This window comes from Sinocyclocheilus rhinocerous, unplaced genomic scaffold (assembly GCF_001515625.1).
Source record: "Sinocyclocheilus rhinocerous isolate Xijiao unplaced genomic scaffold, SAMN03320098_v1.1 scaffold113, whole genome shotgun sequence".
NCBI classification, from domain to species: Eukaryota; Metazoa; Chordata; class Actinopteri; order Cypriniformes; family Cyprinidae; genus Sinocyclocheilus; species Sinocyclocheilus rhinocerous.
In genome coordinates, this window is record NW_015646846.1 from 2,786,061 (window position 1) to 2,810,830 (window position 24,770).

Genomic DNA, 24,770 nt, shown 5'->3' on the forward strand with positions numbered 1-24,770 from the left:
TCTTCTCTCTTGTCATATTTTTAATGAACTGGAAAATTAGCCAGATTTTGTATATTCATTCATTTTATGTGTTTTATCTGGCCCAGATGGAATGTGTGGACATTTGCATGTTGATTTTTGGTGATAAATCCTGTGATTTCGGTGGAATTGATTTAAATATAGTCAAATGTGACATAAACAGAAGTTTATTCAATTTTTCAAAATGTCTCAGAATGTCAAGATAATTACAGTAAAAAACAAACAAACACATACTATGCTAATCACTAATGAACTCTATTGCTACTGTGTTCAAACATTATGAATATTGTGTTTTATTCTGTAGTGGTTCAGAAATTTGCCTTCTCGACAGTAAATTGAATGATATGACAAACAAAACTATTTAAGCACTCACTCATACACATACACATCCACAAGCTAAACAACAATCCCAAATCTTCACGTTTTTCTTCATTTCCCTCCTACTGAGTAACTGAGTGTCTAGATTACACACAAAACCAAAAAATTATAAAACAAAATATACTTTGTATAAAAATATATGCAGTTACAAAAACTGTAAAGGTCAAATTTGTCATTTGTTGTAGAGACTATTTTGTCTTTGTTGCTTTTTTAAAATGTGATGACGGCAGTGATTCATCAGACATTTCCATTAAGATCTACATGCACATGTGTTTAATGAGTGATGTGTCTAACACTCAAGATTTTTTGCAGTATTTGTGTTATGAGTTACCACTCCACCACTCAAGCTTTTTGCTTATTACACATTTTCAGCTCAGCTTGTAGAGAATAATGCTAGAAATGCCACGGTCCTGAGTTTAGTTCCCAGGAAACACACATACTGATTAAATGTATTTTGAATGCAAGAGTTGCTTTGGACAAAAGCATCTGCCAAATGCAAAAATCTCTGTAATGCATAAAAGTCCAGAACCTTAATGAAATGAATCAAATCAAGAGTGGCAAATGCAAAATACTAACATAGGCAATTGAAAATGACACTATATTTATGCCAGTGAAAGGCCAGGGTTGATAACCCCATTCTAACTGATAAGAATCCTAATTTTAAGAACGGTTGAATGCAGACAATATAGTAACTTTTCTGATGTACCTTAAAATTTAAGGATAAAACTTCACAATGAGGTTCAGTTCGTAAACATTAATGAATTCGACTTCATGAACAACGTTTACATTAACAATTTTTATAGCATTTAATAATCAAAGTTAATGTAAAAGTATTGTTTATTGATATTTTGTGATAACGCATTGATGTTAACAAACTTTCTATTAAGCATATTATAGAGCAGCAGTGTAGACTTGAGAATGCTTTTCCAGTATGAATACTGTACGTACTTAAGATTTTGGCTCATCTAAACGTATAATACAAATCCTATTCATTATATGCAGTTTACAAATTCCTTAAGCATGGAAGATCTCAAGAGAATTTTTGCACTGGTGGAATCCAAACATATTTGAAAGTGTAAATGTTTGATGTTTGTATATAATTGATCCGGTTTCTGAATTGTTATTCATCAGCTAACATTTCAGGCTCAACTGGAACAGATTTGGTTCTTTTATCTCTTGTGTTTACACATAAGGCTGCCCAGCAATCAGTTCCTTGCACTTTCATCATTGTTTTTCTCAGCATCATCTCCGTTGCAGTTTTTATCACGCCTAATGTTGTTGTGCATGATAAGCCATGATGTTTGTTCACTCTTCATGTTGGTCATTGGATTGATGTTGACAACGAGTCTCTTACATTGGAGTATCATTCACTTGTGTCTGGGTGGCGGAGTGTCCATTGGTGGGGGGAGATTCTGGAGACTCTCCGTTGATGATGGGCTTGTCCAAAGGTTCCTGTTGAGGCAGAGGAGCCACAGACAGCAGTGTGTTGCCTTGGGTCTCTTCATCCACTTGAAAGGAGTCCTCAGCCTTGATTGAGACGAGACATTAGTTAGATATACTGAGCATTGATCCTGCCTCAACCCTAATACTATTGATTCATTTGGAATGTGCAGTGATTAGATGGTCACACTTACCAATCGTAGCCCCTTCGATTGTCCTTGATTAGTCTTTAGAAGGTATCCAGCAATTAACAAAGCAGCAAGAAGCAAACCCGTTATCAGAAGAGAGATCAGGACAATTTTAGAGTGTTGGCCCATTCGGGACACCGCCTCCTCTACTTCCACCTAGACACAAACCATTACCAACACAAGTTCGTTTTTTTTTGACGTGTTGTATCTTAGTTTTTATAGCATTGTATTACAATATTGTGTGAATTAAGTGGTTTGTGTGAAGTGTCATATAGTGTGTTAATCTGATTTGTCAGCACAGCTGTTTACACTTATAATGAGTTACAGCCTTACATCACCCTAACTTAACCCTAAACTAAACCACATGGTAAAATATGCAGTGTTTCTGTTTCGGAGGCCTAATAGGGTGTGTATTATTCATATGGACTGGAATTTGGGAGTAACGCGTTATTAAACCACTGCTACGCAAAATCCTGATAGCAGATGTACTGTACAGGCTTCCTCTTCCTTTTGTATATGTGACCCTGGACCACAAAACCAGTCGCTGGGGTATATTTGTAGCAATTGCCAAAAAAAACATTGTATGGGTCAAAATTATTGATTTTTCTTTTATGCCAAAAATCATTAAGATATTAAGTAAAGATCATGTTCCATTAAGATATTTTGTAAATTTCCTATTGTAAATATATTAAAACTTAATTTTTGATTAGTAATATGCATTGCTAAGAACTTCATTTGGACACTTTAAAGGCGATTTTCTCAGTATTTAGATTTTTTTGCAACCTCAGATTCCAGATTTTCAAATAGCTGTATCTCGACCAAATATCCTATCCTAACAAACCATACATCAATGGAAAGCTTATTTATTCAGCTTTCAGAATATGTATAAATCTCAATTTCGAAAAATTGACCCTTATGACTGGTTTTGTGGTCCAGGGTCACATATGTGCTTTCTCTCTTTTTCACCCTGCTTACTTGATTACATGACAAAGTTTTCAGTGGTGCTGACCTTATCGGTGATGTTGTCATTGTTGAACTTCCCAGCCATTTCTTCAGGATCAGCTTCATGAAACAAAATATAAATAAATAAAAATAAAATAAATAAAAAAATGGCAGATTTTATTCTGATTGTTCACACCACTGGAATATTTAACATCCACCCACAATATTTTTTTTGCAATAAATTTAGGCTGTAGAGAATTTTAAATTCCAATTCAGATTGAAGTGAGATAGCAAACAGTATGCAGAAGTTTTATAGTTTGAATTTATATGTAAAAATGAATTGAAATTCAATGTTAATTTTTAACTATATGATAAACTTTGAATGTTGGCTTTATAAGACAGATAGATGGATGTTTGAAATGCCATCATCTATAGACATTTGTATGTATTTCATATTTATAATTTTAGATTTATATATTTTTATCATATTTAATAATTACATTTTAATTTTTTATGGGGTGATTTCATGACATTGACAGCAATGTTTTTGTGGTACAGCAAATAAATAACAACAAGACAATACAAACCTTCAATGCTGTCTCCATAAACAATGATCTCATCAGTGTTGTCTTTCTGATAGATTTCAAGTTTGCAGTCTTCACCACAGAGATGTTCTAGAACACTCTGTATCCTGACTTTAGTCTCTTCCTATTGGGTGAAAGGGTTTTTGAATACGTGTAGGACATAGGAGATATATATATATATATATATATATATATATATATATATATATATATATATATATTTTTTTTCATATATAAAATTTTATGTATACAGTGCAACAGCAAAAACTGAGAGGAAAAAATAAGTCACATTTGTTTAGAGCATTTTCTATAACTACAAGTCAAGCTGCAATACCAAACAGGACCACACGAAGTTGCCAACAGACACTATACCAGTCGCCTTAAGCTGACTATATATATAACTATATACGGATCCATTCATAATTATTAGAAATCAAACAAACCAACTGTAGAATGGTTCAGGAGTTGTGTGAAAAGGAAGAATGCAGGGTCGGGTTACTGAGGCAAAAACAAAGCACACACGCTCGGCGCTTTCTTATTCAATCTTCGTACAACTCAACACAGTTCAACAGAGTTGAAGTCTTGCATCCACGAGTCCTCAGTCCAGCATCTCTCTCTCTGTCACGTTTCCTGGCAGCTTTATCCGGTCTTTCTCTCTCTCTCTCTCTCTCTCTCTCTCTCTCTGTATCTCATATTTCTTTCTTTCCTGGAATGTGGTGTAATATCACGCCTGTATGTTCAGGTTTTCTCTCATAGCAACAGCCTCCCCTTCCACTCAATCACAGCTCTCCAGGGAACATTGGCGAATAGAAGAATATCCATAAAAATGCCATTTTGATCATAAATGTTATGATTAACACTAAAATAATCATGTTGCTAATAAACTGAACAAACTTTCAAAAATTAAAAGTATATAAGGCATTTTTGCTGGAGACGGAAGATTTTTTATGACAGTTTAACTTTCTTTTTTGTTATAATAGGTGTCAAATTCGTTCCGAATTTTTAGCTGAAATCATCAAATGTCATGAAGTCTGCTTTAGTCACTTACACACATAAGTCATTCATGATTTTTTTTTTCTAATTTACTACTCGTAGCAGATACTTTATTCTACTGAGACTCTTTACTGACTCTGAAACTAAACCTAGAGGCCCGACTGTGTATCTTGGCAGAGTTTCTGGCGTGAATGCCGCACTGCCGCCACCCATAGAATGTAATGGAATGCCATTGATGTGCAGGCCACAAGGCCTCTATGACGGGTCCACCCAGTGAGCCTTAGCACAAAGCATAACACACTTATTAGGGTCTCTATGGGACGACTTGTAAAAAGACTTGTTGTATAATGTTGTATAAAGTCATATTGGCAAAAGGAAGACACAACTAGCAGTCTGTCTATTGTTTTGTCTGAGACTAAAGGCTCTGAATGGTGTTTTTATTATTATTTTTTAATTATTATTATTGTGGATTATTCTGATCACACTTTAGTGTGGGTTTCCTGAAATTTAATGGTATGCGGGTGCTGTATGTCCCGAGTGATCAGCATACAGTACATTGCAACAAATTGCATTGCAACAAATATTACAACAAATATTACAATTATGTCTAAATGGTAATAAAAACTGGCTTCCTTTTTCTTTTCATTGTAGGGTGTATGAGTCACCATTATAATCTACAATAATATAACAGCATAGTGTTCATCAAACTAAAGCTTGGGTGAGTTTTCCAACTCTATACTTAATTTCGGCCTTTTCAAACTAGTCAGGATGGATCTAGAATCAGCACTGCTACTATTATATAATATTATTTCCCCAGATTCCACCCAATTATCACAGGATAAATCCAGGCCAGTACTTACACATGTGGAGGAGGCCTTTAGTTTCAGCATCACATCATATTTGTATTGCGCTGGTATTTTATCCACACAGACCACATTTCCCTGCAAAATAAACACAAATATAAGACCAGAAGTCTTCTTAACCTAACAGTACACATAATCCAAATATTGAATTATTTTATAGTGTTTTAACATAATGTTTATGAGGTACGGTATAGAGTGTCTTCACCTTAGAAGTGGCACTGTTTATTTCAGGTGGGTTTGGCTTGGTCTGATCTGGGGTCGGTGTGTCAGGCTGAGTTGACTCAGTGGTCTCAGTTTGTGGCGTCTCTGAGGTGTCTGAATCAGGTGACATAGTGGGGAAAATGACAATCTGGATCTGAGGTCATTACTTGACTTAGTGTTGTAGTCATTGTCATTAAGAGCCGCTTTTCGAATACAGTTTAATACATATATATATATACTGTATATAAATTACCTTTGTGGTGCACCTTTGCTGTTGGAAGGAGTGGATCACCATCCCCACGGGTGTTGACGTTTGAATCTTCATGCACTTCGTCACAAATCACAGCTGAAATATAAGGTAAATTATGTCACAGCGGCTCATTCAAACTAACTGCATCCAAAGTGTCAAGATATTAAGTTGTGATACTCTAATTTTAATCTTTCTTTCTTTTTAATACCATCTCAAACCTACAATCTTTGTTTGGCGGATGATACAATACCATAGACTTGCACTGAAGGAGGGATCTGAGCAAGAAATTTATAGTTTTTTTTTTCTGTAAGGATGCATTAAATTGCTAAAAAGTAACAGTAAAGACTTACATTCTTATAAAAAAAAAAAACTATTTCAAATAAATGCTGTTCTTTTGAACTTTCTATTCATCAAAAAAAATCCTTAAAAAGAAATTATTGCCCTTTCCACAAAAAAAAAAACACGCATCTGTCTCTTGCTCAGCGCCAGCCAGCGAACGCAGATTTGAATTTCCACAAAAACGTTAAGCAGCTGTTTTCAACATTGAGAATAATACGAAATGTTTCTTTAGCAGCAAATCTGCATATTAGAATGATTTCTGAAGGATCATGTGACACTGAAGACTGGAGTAATGATGCTGAATTGTAATAATAAATCACAATATCACTGTTTTTACAGTACTTTGGATAAAATAAATGCATTCTTAGTGTGCATAAGAGACTTCTTTCAAAAACATAGAAAAATCTTACTGACCCCATGGTAAGGCACCATTCACATATTTTATTAAGAAATTATTATAATAATTAAACAGCTTTAACCGAGCTGTAAATCATCAATGTTGTGTTGTCTTGTCACAATAGCAGTGTTCCATAGACTCAAACCCAATTACTAGGGGTGCTCCGATTGATCGGCCGATAATCGCTTTGGGATGTTTGATCGGCGGTCTCTAAAAGGCTGATCTAAAAAAAAACGATCTCAAGCTGATGACGCTGCCGTGAGAGGTTTGGCACGACATTCAGCGGCACCGTCACAGTCTCTGTCCGGCGAGGGTGAAATAATTATAATGCTGAAGGTGAGGTACTCACCTTCATATTTCTTCATTAAATAACTTAAGTAATTTGAAAACCTTGTGTGAGATGTAATTTCACAAACAGCGTGAGTGAATCACCACGCGCGCTCTCTCTTTCTCTCTCAAAATCGTTTCCGCACCGAGTCTATTGCTGGACTGCGAGCGTTGAATTAAAGTAACAGCGCATTGTTTGCAGTGAATATGAACATGGATTGACACGAAAATGTAGTAATTACACCATACATGCATATTATTAAAGTACTGTGTTTCACAGTCAACACTATGACTTTTTGGCTAGGTTTAAAGGGAAAAAGCACTTTTAGATAAACAAGGCAATAATAGATGGCACTCGTTAAAAAGCATTGAATAATGTGTTGCTTATATTTATTGTGTTTAAACACAAGATTGTATTACTGTACTGTGTAAAAAAAAAAATTGTAATGCTGAAAAAGCATTTTCAGTGACAATGTTTGAATTTGAAATCAAAATAATGGATAAATGTTGTGTTTGTGGTAAACAGCCATGGATCAGTAGCGGAGCTAAGAATGGGAATTCCCCCCATTTTCAAAAATGAAATTCAGGCCCTGAATAAATGTCTAAAAATCCTAATTGGAGTATCACTATAAATAGTTATAAATGATAAAAAGAAGGCTTTAAAAAGATCGGTATCGGTATCGGCAGATACTGCTTTCTGTGATCGGCGATCGGTGATTGGCCTCAAAAATCCTGATCGGAGCACCCCTACCAATTACCCATTTAATTGAGTTGTTTTCTGTCTTCACCCACAAGCATCGTAGTGTATGAGTTAAAACTTGTGTTAGAGATGACGCGTAAGCCATGGAGCTTATGTGGGCGATGTGAATTTGAATCTGGCTGGCAAATATTTTTCTTACTCTGTCCTATCGGCTTCTTTAAAATCTTGCTGGTGCTGGAGTTGGTGAAGCTGGTCCTGGTTTGACTAGAGAGTTGAATGACGATGTGACTGACTTTGTTTAATTGGCCACATCCAAACTAATTGAATTGAATGGCTAAAACTTACAAAACTCAATCTTTGTAATTCAGAGGTATGTTTAGCATTTGCTTATACTTAACACTGGTTCAAGTCGTTTAAATTGCATAATGTTTTTCAGAGCCAGAGGAATGAACTGACCTAATTTCTGAACAGCTCTGCCAAAGGCTGCACTGGTTTGAATCAATGAGTTAAATGTGCTGTGTGTAATTAATAGACTGATTGAGCATGGATACATCAGCACAGACTGAGCTAATACAACCTAATAAAAAGAAGCATAATAGATAGGACAGAATAAGAAAAATGTTTGCCAGCCAGATTCAAATTCACATCGCCCACATAAGCTCCATGGCTCAACGCGTCATCTCTAACACAAGTTTTAACTCATACAATACAATGCTTGTGGGTGAAGACAGAAAACAACTCAGTTAAATTCCGTGTGACATCAGTGGTTCAACTGTAAAGTTACGAAGCTAGGAGAATACTTTTTTGTGCAAAGAAAACAAAAATAACGACTTTATTCCACATTTTCATCTCTACTGCGTCACTTGTACACAGTACCATGACAAGTGACGCAGTAGAGATGAAAATGTGGAATAAAGTCGTTATTTATGTTTTCTTTGCGCAAAAAAAGTATTCTCCTAGCTTCGTAACTTTACAGTTGAACCACTGATGTCACACGGACTACTTTGTCGATCATCTTGGTACTTTTCTGGACCTTGAATGTGGTAGTTACCTTGCTGTCTATGGAGGGTCAGAGAGTCCTCATATTTCATCAAAAATATCTTAAATTGTGTTCCGAAGATGAACGAAGGTCTTACGGGTTTCGAACAACACGAGGGTGAGTAATTAATGACATAATTTTCATTTTTGGGTGAACTAACCCTTTAACCTCACCCCTCCTCCCTGCCACAAGAGGTCCTGACCTCTGACCCCGTCCCTGCCTCAACACACTCCCCTCTGGACACCACAGAGAGAGTCAATCAGAGGTTAAAAAGAGAATCATAGTGAAAGAAACTATGAGGCAAGGAGATGGAAAGAGCAAATAAAAGGCTCCTATTTATGTCTCAGAGATCTTTGTGGAGCCATTTCTCATTTGCACATTATTATGTGCTGAAAAATGTGATTTATGTGATTTTCTGCTAGACATGTTTTGAATAAAGGTGTGATTCTATTTTAAGAGATTTTTTTTTCTGTCTTTGGTCATGTGTCAGTGCTCAGCATGATACACATGAAACCTAAAGCCAGACAGTACGGAGTCAGATCACTGTCAGAATGATTTAGTGCGCTCTAAGACATCTGTTCCATCCATTATAATGAAACGATTATTTAGCATTATTTGCATAATTCTCTTGAGCACGCAGCAAACTATTCTCAAGTTCACCACAGTCTAATTAATTCTAATCGATCTTTTGATTGGTCACACACAAAATATTGGCATTTTTTAAAAAAAGTTTTGGTAATCAGCAAATAAGATTTCCCATGTTTTTATTTAGCCTGTAAATTAAATAGCCATGAGAAGTAATGATATAATATGATATGGTAGCGTTTCTCTCTTGGCTGAATCTCTTCTGCTTGTATTACTATATTTATAAGTCTGGATAAAGTGTATTTAACTGTATTCTGATGCTAGCATTCTAGATTTTTCCAAGGTTTCAAGGGGAAATGCACTAAAAATGAATTAGATTTATTTGCATGCGCTGACTTGTTTTGACTAAAAGAGTTATGCAAATCGGTAATGGCGCAAACACTAACCAAAAATTAGCTCTGAATGCTATTTGCACAATGCAATTCCCCATCTTTTAAACCGGGTTTGAGTGTTAGTTTGTGGAGGTGTAACCGTTTAGTGAAATCGGCCCAAAGTGTTTTGTAAATTAGATTTATGGTTTAGGTAGCTTCACAAGAAAAATACATTCCACTTCTGTGTAATACATGCACTTTCCAATTTTGTATGTGTACTGATTTAGTGAAAAGATTCAAACCAGGGAATTTATAGTTACTAAAACAGTAAATTCTTTGTCATGAAAACTCTGTCACTTGCAGGACATTTTTATTAGCTAAAGAAATGTATAATATTTCTCCTCTACTGATATTCAGACTAATAAACTGTGGAAATTATCCTTAGAAATATTGTTTTCGTTATCCTTAGAATCCATGTGAATCCCTTTATTTGCTTTTTTTGTGTTCCCAAAAGAAATAAGCACAAATGTGACTTTAATATCTTAGTTGTGTCTCCTTGCCAGCAATGAGATTAAATGGAAAGCTAATTGAGACTTTTATATTCTTATCTTGACAGAAAGACCCTAGACATGTGTCTCTAGACCAGTGTTTCCCAACCTTTTTTCTGCCGCGGCACAGTTTTGATAAGTTAAAAATCCCACAGCACACCACTAAGCACTGAGAAAAAAAAATGGAAAGGGGAAAAAGTATATATATTTTAAATGCTGCATCGTCAGAATTTGGTATTGTGGCTTTATATATGATCAGGCACTAAACATTTTATGAAAATCATGCTCAAATGGAGTTAACAAGGTTTTTTTTTACCATCGAATGACTGAGGTATGTGTTTTGTCCATCATTAGGACAGCCGCATCTGAGGCAGTAAGTGCATAGTATTACGTTTTCATCAACTCACAGGTTATAAAGTTACTGTAGCTATATGGGAGCTCAGATTTTCTTGTTTAATTTATTTGTTCAGAATCTCATGATATAAAATGTGAACTGCTATGCACAGGATATTTAAAACGTACAAAAGTATACTGGCTACAACTAGACTGCAAATGCTAACTCTTCTCCACTCTTCAAACACACACAAAAAAACATTAGCCTTTATAGACAGTGTTTCTTGAGTAAAGAAAACCCACACACAGACATAAGGATGACCATTAGCACTGATTTAAATTAATAATAACGAAATATAATAGAGATAGGAAGTTATGATAATTTTCCACTGCACACCTGACGCAGCACAGTGGTTGGGAAACACTGCTCTAGACCATCAGAAGAGATTAATAGCATCTCAAACTGTGGTCAGGTTTGCCTTGAGATTTTATTATAACCTTTCAATATGAAAAACTATAGTTATTAAAAAAATAATTTTACTGCATAGCAGCTCTTTATTCTAGCTGCATGCCAGCAATTGTATAGTATAGCTTTTTCCTTTGGTTTCTGACATTACAGATTAATTCATGCCAAGGGTTTTATTTCCATCACCATGAGCTGAAGTCACCAGATGGGCACATTCAAATCTTGTTTTCTCCTCCTCCTCTTCTCCAGTATCCACCCTCCTGCTTCTCTGAGCCCCTTGTTCTTAGCATGACCTCACCTCAGCGGTATTCACTCATTCACTCTCTCCCCTCTGGGCTCCTACCAGCCTGATATGGCTTTGTTTATTTCCCTTCCTATTAATTGGTTAAACGGAGACAAATGTGTGTGGTATCAGGCGTGTGTGTTTCTGTGTGCCTGGTATTTCAGAGGCGTATTGTTTTGATGTGGTCATTTAATTTAGAGGCACTTGAAAACAGAACAACTGTGCAAACATCTTAACCAACACAGTTTTTCTTCGTCTTAAAGATTTGCTTTGCACAGTGGAAAGCTTGCTGAACCAAAACATTATATTAGATATATTTCAGCGCAAAGATAACATAGAGGTAACCTTAAATTGACCCTTGGCTGGAAATTGTAATCCTTTACTATGCTTACTTCCTTTCACCCTTCCTGTAATCTGACAGACAAATCATTTTTTTATGAAGTTAATCTTTCAGCAGTTCTGATAAAGCAGAAAAACAGTTTCGTGAATTCACACACTCTTTAACATACGGTTCAAAATTTTGGGGTAGATAATTGTTTTCTTTAAATATATTATTAAATTAAATACATATATAAATTAAATACATATATAAATAAATTAATATAATGCATACATTGGAAGAACAGCAAAAAAAGCAACTTCTGAACAATGGTAGTTTTACAACAAACTACATTGAACTGAATCATGTAGAAACTACTTCGAAAGCATTAAAGACTTTGCTCAGAAGGTGCTACGTAGTTCAGTAGTTGACAGAATAAATTAAACCATATCAATAGCTCTGAATAACAGTGGCCTGTATAGAGGGAAGGCACAATAGAGCCCATTACTCAAAGAATCATATGAAAGCATGGCTTCAGTTTGCCAGAGGGGATATTAGTGACCCAGTTGTGATGTGAAAAAAGATTTTGTGTTCACATGAGAACAAGAATGAGCTTTTCCACCCATTTTTGTTATGGTGGTACAAATTTAATGCATCTTAAAACACCATAGTGAGTGGCAGAGAAGTGTTAGCATAAGACTCACGGGGAATGCATATCTGGCTAAAATAGAGGGAAGGATAGGACAAAACCTCATTAGTGAGCCAAATTAAAGGGATAGTCCACCCAAAAATGAAAATTCTGTCATTTACTCACCATTATGTCATTCCTAACCTGTATGACCTTCTTCTATGGAACACAAAGAAGAAATTTTGTCCATTCAATGTACAGTAAGTCAATGGGTTTCAGTGTTTGGACCTCAACATTCTTAAAAAAAAAAAAATCTTCTGTTGTGTTCCACAGAAGAATGAAAGAGATGACAGAATTTTCATTTTTGGGTGAATTATCCCTTTAGGGAAAATTAAGATTATTTATATATTTATTTGAAATAATTTTTAATTAAAAATGTCATTGTCAATTTTTGTGTGACACTGATTGCATTTCCCTTCTGTGTTCAGCGTCCAGAGGAACATCTTTTTACCAAAAATGTTTGTTTTAGAAAGGAATAATGAAGGTGAAAGTTGATGTCAATTGTTTCACTTGTTCACTTGAACCAGCACCACCCCCAACATTAGAAATGAGCCTCTTCCAACCATAGGGAACATTTCTACAACCCCCTTCCACACAAATGTTATATCTATTTGCCCCCATCCCCCCTATTCCTCAACCCATCTTCACCCCATTCCCTCCATATTTCCCATCACATAACAGGAAGTTACATCTCTTATTCTCTGACTATCCTTGCCTTTCCTTGAAAGCCTCTGGGAATTTCCAGTCATGGAATGTTTCGAGATTCCAACCCCAGGAATGCTTGAATAACAGGATCGGATGGATTCCTTTTAAGCCGTAGGGAAGAAGGAATGATAAAGGAACCTATCATGCGAGGAAAGAAAGACAGAAGGCTCGCTCACACTTGATAACACTGACAGTTCGTCAGCTGCTATGAGAGATCAGTTTTACTACAGCAGATGCTTGAGCATATGCCTCCAACCCCCGTCTCAAGTACATCTGTCACTTTTGCCTATCAAAGGCAAAGAAAATGTCCTCAAATCTCAGTCATAAATTATTATTATTATTTATTTTTTTAGTGACTGGTGGGCAAAAAGAAATCCCATAGAGACGCACTTGAATAGACTTGCATTTGAAGGTGAACCAGAATGTCAAAGAGACTTGGGGATTGGCTCTTTTGACTTCATCAGTCAAAATCATCCAGAAAACCCTTGGACGTGACGTGACATGTGGCCAAGTATGGTGACCCATACTCGGAATTAGTGCTCTGCATTTATCCCATCCAAAGTGCACACACACAGCAGTGAACACACACACACCGTGAACACACACCCGGAGCAGTGGGCAGTCATTTTTTGCTGCGGCACCCGGGGAGCAGTTGGGGGTTCAGTGCCTTGCCTTGCGTGGTACTGAAGGTGGAAGAGAGCACTGTACATTCCCCACCTACAATCCCGCAACCTTGGGTTACGAGTCCGACTCTCTAACCATTAGGCCACGACTTCCCCTTAAGTTAGTAACCATTCAGAACACCCTAGCAGTCGCTAACCACTTGCGTCTCAATCAGCGCTCTAGCTCCCGAGCTCGTGAATCACTATATCGTGTACAGGAATCCGGTCACTGGTAAGTACCCTGGCTCGCTGCACATTGGGACAGTAATTACTCAATTTCCAGAGACAAGACTATGTACAATGTCAACGGACAAGATAGTAGAACGTCACCGCTGGAATTAATGAACAACAGTCAGGACCAATTACTTTTTGATATAATTTTTTATTCTCTTTGTTCTGTTACATGTCCTTACAGCATTTCAGCCGAATATTAATTATAAATGTTAACTAGATGTGTTAACTACCTGTCTAGCAATGTGTGTTTATGCTTAAATATACAAAAAAAAAAAAAAATGGTTTGAATTTTCAGCATCATTGCTCCAGTCTTCAGTGTCACATGATCCTTCAGAAATCATTCTAATATGCTGATTTACTTCTCTCAATACATTTCTTATTGTTATCTATGTTTAAAACAGTTCATATTATTGTGGAAACCAAAATACATATTTGTTTAAGGATTAAAAAACAGCGTTTACTATTTGAAATAGAAATCTTTTGTAATATCATATATTTTTAATGTCACTTTTGATAAGTTTAATGTGTCCTAGCTGAATAAAAGAGAAAAAAAGAGAAAATGTTATTGACCCCAAGGTTTTTAAAAGGTAGTGCATAAAAAAAACATTAACCTGAATTATTAAAAGCTGTACAAGTATTTTTCTTTGTTAGTTCATGATGTGCTACTGTCTCAACTTATGTTAGAAAATTTAACCTTTTATTTGACTGTAGACCAATATCTCATCATATTTTCTCTCTCTCTCTCTGAGGTTGAGAAAGCGATGGTAGTATAGAACATTCTGTTCAGTTCTGCAGTGCTCGACTAAATGATGCCTGGTCTTCTGCTGCTACACTGAGTGTTCCCTTAGGGATGCTGGAATTTGAGACTCAAACAATCCAGTTACAGGGAAGGAGAAATGTAAGTTTGGACCTCCTCTCTCTCCCTCCCCCCCCTCTCTCTAATAGCATGCCCCCCTGATCTCTGACCCCTCAACCCCTCTCTTCCTTGAGTGTGGAGCCCACATTGTCTCAACCCATAGAGAGGGCAGCAAACATATGGAGGAATGACAGACTCTTATGTTTCTAATCAGACACTCCTTGAGCAGCCCAACCCATTCACTCTCTGCCAAAGCATCATTATCAACAGAGCTTGTACCCCCTTTAAGCTACAATAACTGAGTTATGGGACGTAAGCCAATGAGAGTGAAGCTGTGCTTGGTTGATGGGAGTGTGCAAGGGAATGCATGCATTGCTCTAGATCGGCTTTGGAAAATAAACATACTGTACTGTATGACTAGAATGATGTGATAATTGAAACAAATAGAAACTAGTATTTTGACACCTCAATTGATGAATAATATATTTGAAATTAAATATTGATATTGCCTCGTTGATGCATGGTTGAGTGTATTTTTATGTGGCTAAATATCATTTTATGCATGGATTTATAGTAATTAATATAATTATATATATATTTTTACTTATTTCTTTACTTAAAATTCATGGTTGTTTTTTAATTAATTTATTTACCTTTTTATACTTAATATTCATATAATTTTTATAAAGAACTATTGGCTCATATTTAGCATATTAGCAGATTTTCTTTGGACATAATGTCTTTTCCAGCAAAAAAAAAAAAAATCTACAATCATAAAACGGGTAATATAATTGAGAACAAAATTGTGTGAGTTACTTATACTTTTTTTCAGAGAAAATATCTTGAATATATATATATCATCTGAAGGCTGAATAAATAAAAAGCTTTCCATTGATGTATGGTTTGTTAGGATAGGACAACATTTGGTCAAGATACAACTATTAGAAAATCTGGAATCTGAGAGTGCAAAAAAATCTAAATATTGAGAAAATCGCCTTTAAAGTTGTCCAAATGAAGTTCTTAGCAATGCATATTACTAATCAAAAATTAAGTTTTAATATATTTACAGTAGGAAATTTACAAAATATCTTCATGGAACATGATCTTTACTTAATATCCTAATGATTTTTTGGCATAAAAGAAAAATCAATCATTTTGACCCATACAATGTATTTTTGGCTATTGCTACAAATATACCCCAGCGACTTAAGACTGGTTTTGTGCTCCAGGGTCATATATATTATGCTACAAATCCCATAACATTTAGATTCAGACTTAAAAAGGGAATTTAAACTTTAAACTTAATTGAAACAAAATTAAACTTAATTCTAACCTAAAAGATATATTTTTGATGACAAATATTACTATTTAATGCAATTTTGCTTCTCAAATAAGTTTAGATATTTTAATGGAAAATAAGACATTAATAATTAATAAATATAGATTCAGAAAATAATTCTGCACCACTGCATCTGCTATTTGCAGCTTTCCCTATGCAGCTCTCATAATGTAAACATCAGTGTTTGTTTCTGTCTCTGACTGAATTTGAAATATGTATTACATCATACGGTCCACAACTTTTGCCGCCCTGGGTCTTCTAAACACCTGGATGCTTCATAGTCCGCCAAATTAACAAAATCCTCTTTATGCCTAATGGAATAACAACAGATGGACTTTTTAATTCGCATACAGACGCACACACGGCCACCTGGTGATATAATATATGCACAGACACACTGTGTGGGAGAGAGCGAATCAATTGATCCCAAGCTATTAACTTGAGAGGAAACTCATCAACTTTATTTACAGCGTATTGCTGTGATGTAAAGGGGTGTGGTAGCTTCACAGACGGAGAACTAGCAGAGCGGAGTGGAGAAATGCATGCATTAAAGCAAGCACTCAAACTTTTACATTAAACGTTTTCTTTTTAATAGTTACTAAAAGTTACGAGTCGATAAAACCAATTTGAAAGCAAAATGTTTGTTTATAACACTCTCCTCCCTTAAAGCTGCACAACATGTTGAGTGATACAAAGTTGGGTCCAAACATCTGCAGGAGAACAAAAGTGAAGTAAATCGTACTCACCTTGAAATGAGACAGCAAAGAGACAGATTAAGAAAGCAATACTTGACGCTTTGTGGTATTTTCTCTGTGTGGCCATCCTGAGCGAACGGTCCTGCAGCGTGTGGTGTGACTGTGTGTCAGAGAGTGGGTGAGGTTTGGGTTTGTTTCACTGTGAGTGTCACACAAGGGATAAAGCCAATGCCTGGGCTCTTATTCATGCTTGGCCCATCCCCCCTCTCTCTTTCACTCTCTGCCACTCGCAACTTTAACCGTTACACTCTATTCTATTCTTTTCTTCATTCCCCTGACCTGAGTTGTAATTATAGAGTATAGTGTCTGTATCCAAAGTAACTCAAATTGCACATTTTTAGTCTTTTGAAGTGAAGTTAAGTCGATTAAGACAAAATAGAGACAGCATCAGTGCTCAACATTTATCCATCAGCTTGGTGTGATGCCATTCTGAAAACTCACATTGTAAAATACATAGATACATATTATCATAACTATCCTGTAACAAAGGAACAAAACATTGTGTTGATATTTTATAAGTTGATGTGTGTTTGACCATTTTAAATGTGCATAAATCTATATAAAGCACCGGAGAAAAACTGAATGTAAACATTTGTATTTTGTAACTCCTATAAATCTGAAAGTGGTTGATAAATGGCTTCTTTGTCCTATTTCAAGTAAGAATAGTGTTTTAGGCAGCATTCCAGCAGCAGGCCCACAGAATGAAATGTGTGTTGTTGCAGTTTCTAGTGTTATGTTAATGCACACTTTCCAAACTCAACTAAGTGACTCAAGTAATAACAAACACATAAATCCATTTAGGACATTTTGTGCTTATAACAATGTTAATATCTCTGTTTAGGATTTTACTGTGTATGCAAGAATCTGTAGCAACATTTTAAGCAAGCATTACTTGTTACTTTCACAGGCTGTTTTAATTTAGGTGTAAAGAAACTAGGACACAGTGCTGCCCCCTGTTATTTAAAATTTCAAACAGCACATTTATCCATTTACGATATTAGAGTATAGGCTGTAAGCGACTGCAGCACTCACTGAAAAAAAAAAAAAACCCAACAAACATATATATATATATAAATGATTTAAAATTATATATTTTTTAATCCCCCTTAAAATCCCCCCTTTAAATACTTTTTAAAATACAAAAATGTGCGACAGGCTATGCACAAAATGTACAAAATGTGTGACAGCTAAATATTAGTTTTTGATCATTAGAAGTAGTTACTAACAATAATTATTTTTACTAGTATGAATTCAATATTAATATCCAATATCTAACACCTCTAACAAAAGAAAGACTTCAGAGTGTACTTTGTTCATTGAAAGTGCCATATTGCATATTCATCTTGCTATCATGATTATTCCTTTTGGATAAACTTCATAGAATCGTAGATTCCATCTCTGGCGATTGAGGCTGGATTTAATTAGATGTTCGCAGAAGAGATGAATGACAGTGTGATTCTGGAATGCTGTGTTCAGGAATTCATATTTCAAAGTGATTGTGTGAAAGTATGTATTGTTCTGTGGGCCTGGCACTGTTTTTTTGCTTGGGTATTTTCTTGGATGTTAAAGATCAAATACTGGTACACAGTAAAGTCATTTAATCACAACCAAATTGGTGTTGGGAAAAAGTATTTCATAAAGTGTGCAGATGTCAGGCATCTGCTTTGATTGAATGAAATTTTAAGGAGCTTGAAGCGATTTCAGACAAATGTTCCTTGGATAAGTTTTTCGGAGGAAGTACCTTTTCAGATGTCTGAGATTGATTGTGCTTAATCTGAGAAGAGTAGTGGAAATACTTTGCTGTTGTTTTTATGTTTATGCCAAAATGAAAATACTGTCATCGTTTACTCACTGTCATGTTGTTTCAAACCAGAGTGACTGTCTCCTGTGGAACACAAAAGATTTATCAGAATCAACTGAAACTCTTCTTTCATATGTTGAAAGTAGATGGAGAGCATGGACTACTGTGGTTTAGAAATGAAAATTCAAAATTTAAACTAAATGAGGGTGAGTTGTCATTGTGGGTGTACTATTTCTTAAGAAGTGGTTGAAAATTTGTCTGGGATGCTGGTGCCTCAAATCCCTGAAGGTTGATGCTGTCTGTCCATCGCTTTAGTGAGAGCAGGTTTTGACTGGCACTGTTATGCCCTTGGGTGAAGTACTTAAAAGTTTCTCCAGTGTGTCTGCAAACAGATTACTGCAATCACTTTGGAACTTGCTGACAAATCTTGGTTTTAATAAGAGAAAAAAAAATTATAAAAATTTTTGTTGCTGCCTCTCACCAGATTATAAGGTTGCTTTCAATTAATCATTTGGGTGTGGCTATAGCACTGTTTTAGCTCTGTTTAAAGCAACTGTGTGTAGTTTTGTGTATTTTTTGCAACTTTGGAGCCCCATGCAGTTAAGCATTCACGTCGTGTTTACATTGGATAGCTGTAAACGCTCACTAAACTTACATACTCCCAGAACAGATGTTTGGAAGAAACAGAAGCCATTCGCCTTATTAGAAGTCAGAATGACTTTGAAACTGATATTTCAAGGTAAAAAAAATTACATAGAGTTGTTTTAACAATAATATTGGCTATTGCATGATTTAATCATGGCTGTTTTAACCTATATCTCTCAGTTCAAATTACTGGTGCATCTGTTATTTACACAAACCATACAACTATTTTACCACTAAATGTCCCGGTTCTTGTGGTAACATCTTGTTGATTGTTACCACAGTATATGGCATAACATTATTACAGGAAGTACAGCAGGAGATGTAAGAGCGTACATGAGAGCGTCCTGCATTTCTACTTATGAAAACAAAGAGACTATAATGGATTTTATGCATTACAGCCCATAGGCATTCAGTCACCATGGGAACTTCTGAAGAGAGTGAGGTCAGCCACGATCAGCTGTCTTACCCTGAAGCGTGGTGAAATGTGTCTGTGAAGCACAGATTGTGAGGCTGTAAGCAATGTTACCAAAATATTTACAGTTACAGTGCAATATGGAGGTTACTACCCTAGAGAAACAAACTCAGGTCTGTGTGATTAGAGGTTACACAGTACAGCAGCGGAGCCAATTTAATGCGTATTCCTGGTCCTGTTGTGAATAATTCATCAGTGCATGATATTTAAGAGGATAAAATGTTTTTCTTTCTAATATTACAAAGTGTAATAATAACTTGCCCCACTTATGAAATGATTTAATGCACAATTTTCACAATCCAATGAATTCAGTATGGATAAAATTAAGTCCCATCCTAAATTGCTGAATATGTTTTACTCTGAAATGCAACACATTTTGCCTTAAAAAAGGATTGTGAACAGTGTTTCATGTTGATTTTATATAGGCAAAAACAAGATAAAGTAACCTTTAAATAGTCAAAGAATATTAAAATAGAAAATGCTAACAATTATTAACTTTTATTTTATTTAATTCATTAATTCATTCATTCATTCATTTTTTAAAGACCTTTAAAGACCTAGTAAGTGAAGTAAAACGTATGAACTTCTACTTCTACTCATTATGCTTGCTTATACCTTCTACAAGGGTTGTGATGAAAACAATTTGTTTACGCAGAATGAAAGATAAATATCAGCTTTCCCTTACATCAATAAGGCTTTCCAAATGAGAGGAAATAGCAGGATATTCATGAACATTGTGGAGCAATTGGGTAATGTTCACTACTCTTTATTTCACATCCAAGGCACTCTATGTCGATTTTATCAACTTTGACTGCCTTAATGGCACTTCCTTAGGAAACATAACAAGAAGGAAATTGCTGTTAAAAGTTGTTAAAGAGTCTTGTATTAGCCCAAATGGAGAAAATGTCAGAGGAACATATTGCTTGCTTTGAGAGTGATTGTTAGAACTGGAAGCTCAGTTCAGTTGCTTATCTGCACCATTGCAGTTATAACTCAGGGACACTGCAGCAATTATAACTCTAGTGTGGTGTAAGCAAAAATAAGAATGTCTTGTGTACCCATGCACACCTTTTGTATAGGACTTTGCTGAACCTGTTCAGAACAGATCTGCAAGCTTGTTCTGTGGGTGTTTGTATCATACTGTGATTATGCAAGTAAGATAGACGCCTCTGTGGCGAAATTAGAAAAAAATGAAGGATGAATTCATCAATATTGAATGTTCCAAGGACATAATTGGTGAGAGGTAATGATCAGGGATCGGTGGACACGCCTGGTCCATCATTTCACTGAAACACCATGAAAGACAGATGTTCCCCTTCACAGCAAATAGTCGTAAATAACGTAAGTAAATGTAGGTTTTGTAGAACCAGATTTTACGTGTAGTAGCTATACGAGTTCTCATGAGATCACGTTGATCTGTCTGTCTCTGTCTGTCTGACTCAGGGTTTCCGTGGGTCCTTAAAGTCTTACATTTAGTTGTATCAAATTTAAGGCCATAAAAATCTTAAATGGTATACGAAAGTCTTAATTGTGACCCTGGACCACAAAACCAGTCATAAGTAGCACGGGTATATTTGTAGCAATAGCCAAAAATACATTGTGTGGGTCAAAGTTATCGATTTTTCTTTTGTGCCAAAAATCATTAGGATATTAGGTAAAGATCATGTTCCATGAAGATATTTTGTCAATTTCCTACCGTAAATATATCAAAAATGTATTATCATTAGTAATATGCATTGCTAAGGACTTCATTTGGAAAACTTTAAAGGCGATTTTCTCAATAATTAAATTTTTTTGCACCCTTAGATTCTAGATTTTCAAATAGTTGTATCTCGGCCAAATATTGTCCCATCCTAACAAACCATGCATCATATTTATTCAGCTTTCAGATGATGTATAAATCTCAATTTAAAAAAATTGACCCTTATGACTGGTTTTGTGGTCCAGGTTCAAGAGGTCTTAAATTGGGGGACGGAAAGACAAGAATTGTGATATGGCTGAATGTGACGATTAAATAAAACAAAAACTATGATTTCAATGAATAAATCTGAATGAAGTCAGGTGCTGCTGCTGCTTTGTGTTCTGCCGTTACCGGGGAAACCGCTATATTTCTGCCGTTCCAAAAGCGCCTCCTGCTGGCAAAGAATGGATGTGCATTTTCAATCAGCCCGTCTGTTTTTTTGGTTCAGTCTAATGCGAAAATCAGTCCATGTTTCTACGCTGCAAACATGCAGAGTTGTAAATGTGAACTGGTGGATCGACAAGAAGATTGCATTATAAAATCAAAAAAATTAAGACAGTAAAATATATCTTTATGTCATTTTAATAAATATAATGATTGATAATTGTTTAAATTAATGTAATTGATACTTTTGACTCATCTGAACTGTAAATTATGATTTTTACTGTCATTTTATGTTATTTTAATTAATCTATTAATTAATATCTATTAATATCTATCTACAGAAAACAGGTTTTTACCTTAAAGCTTAAAGGCAAAAAAAAAGGGTCAGATGATAAATAAATAAATAAATAAATAAATATATATGAAAGTTTTTTATGCAAAAATATTAACATTATAAGTGGACCTCAGGAAAAAATAATAAAGTGCTAAAAAAACATATACTATGATCCATAACATATACATATTATGATTATGATCCTGTATAATCTCAATCTGATAACCAAAGTCAATTAGCTGTTTCTCTATGGCCTGGGGAGTTACTATTAGTGCCATTTTTTTTTTTTTTTTTGATGTGTGGTCCACACCATCTGTTGTATCCAAATGATATGACTAACATATTACACTGGAGGTAAATGAACTGTGGACATCATGACTAGCAGCATTACAACAAACCTGCAGTATACATTTTGGCGAAAGTATCTACACCTCATGTTTCTTTGCTGTTTGCAAACGGGTGTTCTGTGGAGCATAAAAATACAATTACCGAAGATTGTTTATCATTGAGTGCTATCTGCTATGTTATTATGAGAAGCTTGGGCAGTCATAATGGAGATTGGTGGCAGAATTTTGAGATAAAACTCACAGGTTGAAAGCTATGCAACTATTGACAGTCCTTCAAGAATAATGCCAAATTACAGATTTAAATACTCATTATATATTATGTTTTCACAGATTAGGGCCAAAGAGTAAACTGTTATCTTACTACCAGCAATGTTTGCTGCACAGGATGATGGGAAAGTAGCTAAAAATCATTATGTTATCATTTATAATGCCATTGCTTTTAATGTAGTCACCCAATGAACATGAGGCCAAATTGAATTCAATACGGATCTGCCAACAATCTGATTGTCTTTAAAGTGATCTACTGTATGGATAAGGCTATAGTACACGGTTTCTAGCTGTTATCTAGCTGTTATCTAGGCTTATGCGTAGTCACAAATAACAGTAAAAAATCTATTTACTTTGGAGCTGGTCACATTTTCAGACCTGCAGCTCACCCCAAGTTATTTAATAGAGTCATTTCCTACAGTCACCGTGCTGTACTTTGTTCTTTTTTTGTCAGTTAATGGTGCAGAAGTAGTTTGTTAATTAAAGTATACACTTTTGCAATAGGCACTGTTCAGACCAAATGTACTCAGTGCTGTGCTACTTAACTCAAGGAGTTTGAATTTTAATTTTCTTTGCATTAGACTTATGTCACTAAATTGCATGATGATTATTGTGCTAGCAAGTCATTTGTGCATAAATAATATAAATAATTTGCCCTGTGTATATGAGTGTTAGAGAAAGAAATAGCTGGAACTGATTTGTATGAACCAATCTGGCCTAGCCTCATCCTTCCTTTCTCTAGTGTGTGCCCTTTGTTTTATTTATCTCCTCCTAGTGGGCCTGGTGATGTATAGGTTAACATAATATTAGCAAGGGATATTTAAATGTCAGTTAATAATTGTAGTCGACAATGAGCCCCGGTAAGTGTGAATTATTCCCTCTGAAGGGTCCTCACTATGATCCATCTTCTGGCTGTATATCTTTCCGTGCTGCCTGTCGAATATGCCCCTAAATCCAAGGCTTATTTAATTGTCACAAAAAAAAAGTAAGCCCACTGAACAACATCAAGTCTGGATATTTCTTTTATTTTAGTCTTACTTGGATTGAAAAACAAAATATAACTGTGTTTAATCTTTCCTTATCTGTTTTTTCTTCATTCCCTCCTTCTGCTGCTTTATCTTCAGGGCTTTGTTTCACAGTTGGTGCAAAGAGTACAGTTTAAAATAGATACTGTGAAAATGGTAAGAACATCTTTTAAGTTTTATTGGAAGACTTTGTAAAATATAAAGACCGGACATTGAAAGGGCCACATTGAAAGGGCCTTCCTCTCATGAATGCGGGAAAGCGTTGGGCCCTTAGCGCACATCACATAATTTTTGTGGAAGCCGCTTCTGACTGGAGCTTGTCATGCTACTTATTATTTAAAGTAGATCAACTGCATTTTTTCAAAAACAACAATCTTTATCAGGATGACAGCATTTGAACAGATCAGTTCACTCTAAATGCCATCAATAAATGACAAAACAGCATAATTTGCACAGCTGAATTGAAAACCATGATGATAACAGCACTTAATTAAATTATATAGATAGATAGATAGATAGATAGATTTTATTTCTTTATTATTTTTCCTTAGGCCCACTTATAATATTAATCAATATTTTTGCATGAAAACTAAACTTATTTAGCCTTTCATCTTACCTTTATCTGACCAGTTTTTTGCTACTGTGCCTTCATGGTAAGAAAGTAAGATAGAAAACAGTATACAGGGAAAGCAATGATCCAAAAGCATTAGCTGTGTGCTAAACGTGGTCTTGTTGCCAAGATGAGCAGAGACTCTGGCAGTACTGTAATTTGCCACCTTGAGGAGTTTATCAGTAACACGCTGGCCAATGTTCCTACAGTGGCTTGGCAGCTTGGCTTTTGAGCAGTAAAGCTGCTTGGCTAGACACCAAAGAGGCATGGGCTCTGTCCGACAATCATGATCATTTCTAAAAGAAAGGTCTGCAACTCTTTCTCGGTGTCCGCTGATGTAG

At 35.4% G+C, this 24,770-nt stretch overlaps 1 protein-coding gene across 2 annotated transcripts; it reads right to left on the reverse strand.

Moving 5' to 3' along the window:
* Window positions 1–1,285: 1,285 nt before the first annotated feature.
* LOC107708101 (uncharacterized) lies at window positions 1,286–16,918 on the reverse strand. Of its 2 annotated transcripts, none has more exons than XM_016512246.1 (8): window positions 16,795–16,918; window positions 5,861–5,953; window positions 5,612–5,712; window positions 5,404–5,484; window positions 3,554–3,674; window positions 3,034–3,086; window positions 2,031–2,180; window positions 1,286–1,923 (listed from the first exon to the last, which is right to left on the reverse strand). In XM_016512246.1, exons 1-8 carry the CDS (start codon window positions 16,868–16,870, stop codon window positions 1,747–1,749), a joined length of 852 nt encoding a protein of 283 aa, XP_016367732.1. In that variant the 5' UTR covers window positions 16,871–16,918; the 3' UTR covers window positions 1,286–1,746. The 2 variants fall into 2 exon arrangements, with proteins under 2 accessions (XP_016367732.1, XP_016367731.1); XM_016512245.1 differs by having other exon boundaries at window positions 5,612–5,721.
* Between the last annotated feature and the right edge of the window lie 7,852 nt (window positions 16,919–24,770).

Excerpts from the sequence above, each read along its gene's own strand:
- LOC107708101 (XM_016512245.1), bottom strand. The coding sequence starts at position 16,870 with ATGGCCACACAGAGAAAATACCACAAAGCGTCAAGTATTGCTTTCTTA. Across the intron at positions 5,954-16,794 it reads CTTTGCTGTCTCATTTCAAG|CTGTGATTTGTGACGAAGTG; the intron begins GTGAGTACGATT and ends CTTATATTTCAG. Across the intron at positions 3,675-5,403 it reads TAAAGGCCTCCTCCACATGT|GAAGAGACTAAAGTCAGGAT; the intron begins GTAAGTACTGGC and ends TTCACCCAATAG.